The sequence below is a fragment of the Terrapene carolina genome, unplaced genomic scaffold, assembly GCF_002925995.2.
Source record: "Terrapene carolina triunguis isolate 2854851 unplaced genomic scaffold, T_m_triunguis-2.0 Scaffold113, whole genome shotgun sequence".
Lineage (NCBI taxonomy): Eukaryota > Metazoa > Chordata > Testudines > Emydidae > Terrapene > Terrapene triunguis.
Window position 1 is genome coordinate 31519045 of NW_020664464.1, and position 5460 is coordinate 31524504.

The 5460-nt window shown below is 48.2% G+C and overlaps 1 protein-coding gene across 1 annotated transcript in view; it reads right to left on the reverse strand.

Moving 5' to 3' along the window:
- SNX24 (sorting nexin 24) overlaps positions 1-5237 on the reverse strand; it is a 138534-nt gene extending 133297 nt beyond the window's left edge. Inside the window, exon 1 of the mRNA XM_026652422.2 lies at positions 4953-5237. Coding sequence (XP_026508207.1) covers positions 4953-5012 — 60 coding nt within the window. The 5' untranslated portion in view covers positions 5013-5237. The remainder of the gene's footprint in view (positions 1-4952) is intronic.
- Positions 5238-5460: the final 223 nt, after the last annotated feature.

A 5460-nucleotide genomic window follows, 5' to 3' on the forward strand; every position in this document is an offset into this window, starting at 1 on the left:
TTTTTTTTTTTTTTTTTTTTTTACCAGCAATCAAAATGATTTTTGTGTCTAAGCATCTGGTTGGATCTCTGAGGAACCTAATGGACTGGTGCGAATGGATACAGCACTGTGTTGCCAACTACAACAGAGCAAGAACCAGTTGAGCACTTTGTGAACAGTTAGCCACGAGGTGAGGAAATGTGATGGGAAACCCGACAATTTATTACAAACAGAAGTGTAGATTATATTACTACTACTTTGTACTTGCTTATATAGCATCTCCCATCCAAGAATTCCAACGTGTTTTACAGGTTGTATTAAGCCTCAGAACACCTCAGTGGGGTAGAGAATTATTTTTATTCCTCATGGGGAAAGAGACACAGATGTCAAATGCTCTCAAACTGAACTTTGTACAAAGAAGTAATAAATTCTATCCTTTGGTAAAAATGCTTCTAAATTGGTAAAAGTATATGCAAATTCTTAAGGATTCTTATACCATTGCTACTGAAACAGAGCCTGATTTTCAACTGAGCGCTCAAAAACTAGGGCCAAATCAAGGTAACCTGGATCCCTAAGCACACTACATATCCCAACACTATATTTTGGTTAAACTCTCCCCTCCCTCCTAGGTGTAGCAATAGGGGCTTCTCTTCCCTTGGGAGCATCAGGGATAGCAGTTGGGATTCCCTCTTTCCCATGGAGAATTGGGGTGGGGAAGGCCAGTACTTACACTCTGCCTGCTGGGGTATCTGCTTGGGTGGGTGGGCAAGGCCTGCTGCACTCTTCTCCTCCTGCCACACATGGAGACCTCCAATGTAATGGTTTTGGCATACTGTTCCGGGGGGGTGGGGTGGGTGGGGTGGGGGGAAAGGGGGTAAGTCCTGAAGTTACCATCGCATTGAGATCAATGAGGCAGTTCGCCCCTCCCTCTCAGAGCAATTGCTCCCTGGGGCTGGGATGAACCACGCAAAATTTAACAAACAATGATTGAGCATACAGAAACAACTTAGTTGTCAGAAGGAATTTGAACCTGGGACCTTAAAATACCAAGTTATAATTTCCTGGCTTTGAAACATGTGTTGTTGTGGACTTCTGTTTTGTTTTCTTTTGTAACTGTAACAGTCTAGTACTTTTTGCTGAAGTCTAAATTTATTTAAGAATGTTCATTGTCCAAAATTAACTGTCTTAAAATTATTCCAAAAAGGAGGGAGTCTTCCTCCCAATCTAAGAGTCTTGGTAGGGCTGCAGGAGTCAAGACATGAACTTAAAGGCCAAAATAATTAATATTTCTCCCCACATCCATCTGCTTTCAGGTGAATGAAACAACACTGAAGAAACAGAATAAGTAGGAAGCATAGCTGCGAAGTTTTGTGCAGCTCCATGTGTGGCATTTACACAAATTATTTAATAAGCTAGTTTGCAAAGTTGTAAATATGTAAATAATTTGTATACAACAACAAATTCTGGCTTTAGTGCTCATGCAACCTTAGAAAATGAAGCCTTCTGTTTATCTCCAGGGCAGCATCAGGGCAAGCTTTACACACACACACTGCCCTGGCAGTATGCCTTACCTTGTGTGGATTGGGGGAGGGGGAGAGTAGAAAGAACTTCGCCTAGAGGTAACGGGTAGTTTAGTCTCCATGCCCCTGAAGTTCATGGCCTCTCTAATAAGTCCACCAGTTAGTGCAAAGTCTGGTGATTTTTGGAGGTGAATCAAAAAGATAATAAAGGGGCCACCAACATCCATTAGATGGAAAAAACTTTTTAATCCCCATTGCATTGGGCTGGATTCTTACTGGTGAGTGACAGGCAAAATGCAATGAAGTTCATTACCTATGTCCTCGGGCAGCCAGTGCCTTAGTATGTGCTAATTTTATACTTTCAAGATTGAGGTTTGTTTTCTAGAAAGATAAGTTTATTATATTAAGTTCTGACTTTTTTGGAGCTTACACAAGATAGGGTCTTCCAGTCTCTGCATATGCAAGCAACATCTCTGCACACTGCTCTCAGATATTATAGGATTTGTTTGAAGAAGACTCTCTCATGTTGTTGCTGAAAGGACAGATCCCATAAACCAGAACACAATATACTCAAAATATATCATCATTAGGGCTGCAGATTTGCCACATTTTTTTTTTTAAATCAAAAGCCATGGAACAGTCACAGCTTACTAAATTACTATAACAGTTTGCGATTTTTGACAGAAAATGCCTTCCCCCTCGCCTCACTGAGGGGGCACTGACCACACTCAGCAGTACCCTCTGCCCCAGCACAACAACCTGAAGGCCGATCTGGTGAGGAAGGGCTGGGGAGAGAGCCCATCCCAAACTCACTCCTGGCAGCAGTGGCTCCTGCAGCTCCTATCCCATGGGGTTGGGCTGGGGTCGGGCCCAGTGTCCCACTTTGGGCATTGTAACCTAGCACACAGGGTCACAGCACCACTCGGGTTTGATTCCCCCCCAACCCTCCTGTCATGACAGAGGGGCAGGTGAGCCAAGCCAGTGGCACGGCTATTCCATGCACTAGGTTGGGGCACAACACTGCATCCAGATCTATGGGACAGGAGCTGCAGGAACCTCTGCTGCGGGATGAGTCACGGACAAACAGGAAAATCATGCTGTGACATTTTCCCACCATGACAAACCTGCAGCCATAATAATCATCATCATCATGAAGGCAAATCCCAAAGGAAAGACAACCTCCTGGCAGATTGAGCATCACCTGGATCGGTATCTAGCTACAACAATAAAACAAATACTAACAATGTTCAAATTAATCTCTAAATGTTTTGCAATATAAAATCATTTCAACAATTATATAACACTACTGTGAGGCTAATCAGTCAGAGCTGAATCCACAACACAAAACTCTATGACTTCATCTATAGAAAGTGTGTTATCCTCAATAAGCAGCCCAGAGAGGGGGAAACAACACACATTTGATCGATTACTGGGTTACCCAACCATTTTTGTCAATTAGCACCAGAATGATGGGTCCCAGGATTCATTGGTTCTATTCCTGGCTCTAAGAGCAGAGTACGCTGTAGTGGTTAGAGACAGCATAGCAAAGTGTAACAACACTCCTATCTGGGTCACCTGTAGGGACTGAACCTGGGATCTCTGGATCTAAAAGCATGAACTTCCATCATGTGATCTGGTACTATACCAATTATCATGCAAGTATTAGTGGACTCAAACCTCTGTATATGATCTAGCCATAGAGGGACAAAAATTCATAGTGTGTTGGTATGAGTTAGATAAGCATATAATTTAGCCCACTTCATCTGAAAGCCAGTGTTGAAAATAGATGTGACTTATTTCCCCCCCGCCCCCCCCAGCTATGCTTCCAGCAATCCTTCAGTTACCTTAGCTGTAAAATGAGCAAAGATGCTTGCCACCTCTAAGGTAGGTTTATGAGACCTTCATTAATAATAGGTGTGAGGTGCACAGAAATACTAAGAACAGTGAGCAAAATTGCTGGGAGTTGAACCCAAGGTAGCTTGGTTTGTAGCTTAAGGTGCTTACCCCTAAACTACAGAGTACTACTTGGAGGCATCTATCTCTATTTTACCAGTTGCGTGGGAATGAGAGAAGTCTACAGCATGTGTCACCAACACACAAAATACATGACATTTAGCAGGCCCAAGGAAGATGAGAATATAGATTCTCTGACAAAAGTGAGAAAATCAACGGTAATCTTGTGACAGACAATGGAAGTCTAAATGTTGCAAAATGAGGTGGCATTATTGGGAAATAAATCATTAGGAGTCCAAGAGCTGCAACTAATTGGCATAATAATCATGATGGTGATGATGATGCGAGCCTCCATCGGCCACTTGTTAAATTTTCAAACAAGCACTTTTGTGCTCTTCCATCTTGCCCCGTATGCTTGGGAGGAAGTCCCCATAAACATCCACAAAGCAACCTCATTATTCTCTTTCAAATCCCTTATTAAATGTTTGTTTTCCACAATGCCTACAAAAAACTTGACAGTGGTTGGGCCTCTGGTGTGCTGAGATCATACATAAGAATGGCCATACCAGGTCAGACCAAAGGTCCATCTAGCCCATTATCCTGTCTTCCGACAGTGGCCAATGCCAGGTGCCCCAGAGAGAATGAACAGAACAGGTAATCATCAAGTGATCCATCCCCTGTTGCTCATTTCCAGCTTCTGGCAAACAGAGGCTAGGGACACCATTCCTGCCCATTCTGGCTAATTAGCCATTGATGTACCATAGCTTATCATGTTGTCCAATACTGCCGCACTGTTTCTTTGTACTCCCCCATCTGTCCGGATCCATCTGTTGTCACTTTTCTTATACTTAGATTGTAAGCTATTTAGGGCAGGGACCATCTTTTTGTTCTGTGTTTGTACAACGCCTAGTACATCGGGGTCTTGGTCCCCACTTAGTGCTCGTCGGCGCTACTGTAATACAGTTAATGAATAAATAACAGTTACAATAAAACAGAGCAGATTGCAGCTGTCTGCACTGCTGGTAGGGTTGTGCATAAGACAGGCTCCCCAGCCTGCCATGCTCCATTTCCCCTTACCAGGCAGGTCTCAGTAAGCCACCGACCTGAGCAGCCAGCCCGCACATGGATGTCAAATGGCACCAGGGTGCTGTGCCGTGCCCTGCCTCACTCCAAGGGACCGACCCTATGCGTCTATGAAAAGAGCCAGCATATGGAAAGGACAGCTGGGAGCTGCCTGGCCAGGGGCCTCCCAGTGGGTGCCAGCCATGCACTGGCTCTTTACACCCCCCTCGGCGATGCTAGCCAGCTGTCCTCCAGTAGCCCAGGGTCCCAGCGGGGGTGCCCAGGCCGGGCGGGGAGGCAGAGACCCGCCACCGGTGGGGATGGAGCCCCGGCCCCTTAGGGAGAGCCATGGGGTGACGGTGCTGGGCACCATCCGCACGCAGCCCGCCCCACCACGCTGCCGAACCCGCGGCCCCGGGCCCCCGCTCGGCCCCTCACCGTGTACCCCCGCTCCAGCTCGCTCTCCTCGTAGCGGAAGGACGGGATGTAAAGCTCCATGGCGCGCGCGGGCCGGGCCAGCGGGGGGAGCCGGGCACCGCAGCGCTCCAGGGCAGCAGCAGCTCCCCGGGACCGAGCCAGCTGCGAGCGAGTCACGTGACACGCGGGGAGCCCACATGACGCCAGTACGCGGCGGGGGGCGGGCAAGGCCCCCAGCGCAGCAGCCGGCCCGGGGCGGGGGCGACGCGGGCCTCGGGCGCGCGAGCCAGGCAGCCCTGTGCAGCTCGCGACCTGCCCAGCCAGGGAACTGGAGCCGGCCCCTGGGCTCACCCAGCCCGTGGCTGCGGCAGGCGGCCCCTCGGCATGCTCGGTCCCTGTCCAAAACACTCCGCTCCGCCAGGGGGATCCCGGCTAGCGGCTCGGCGCTCAGGGAACCTGCCGGGCGGCCACAGCCGGCGGCGGTATCCACCCTTGTGCCAGGCCATCAGCTCCCGCGGCTTCTCCTCTA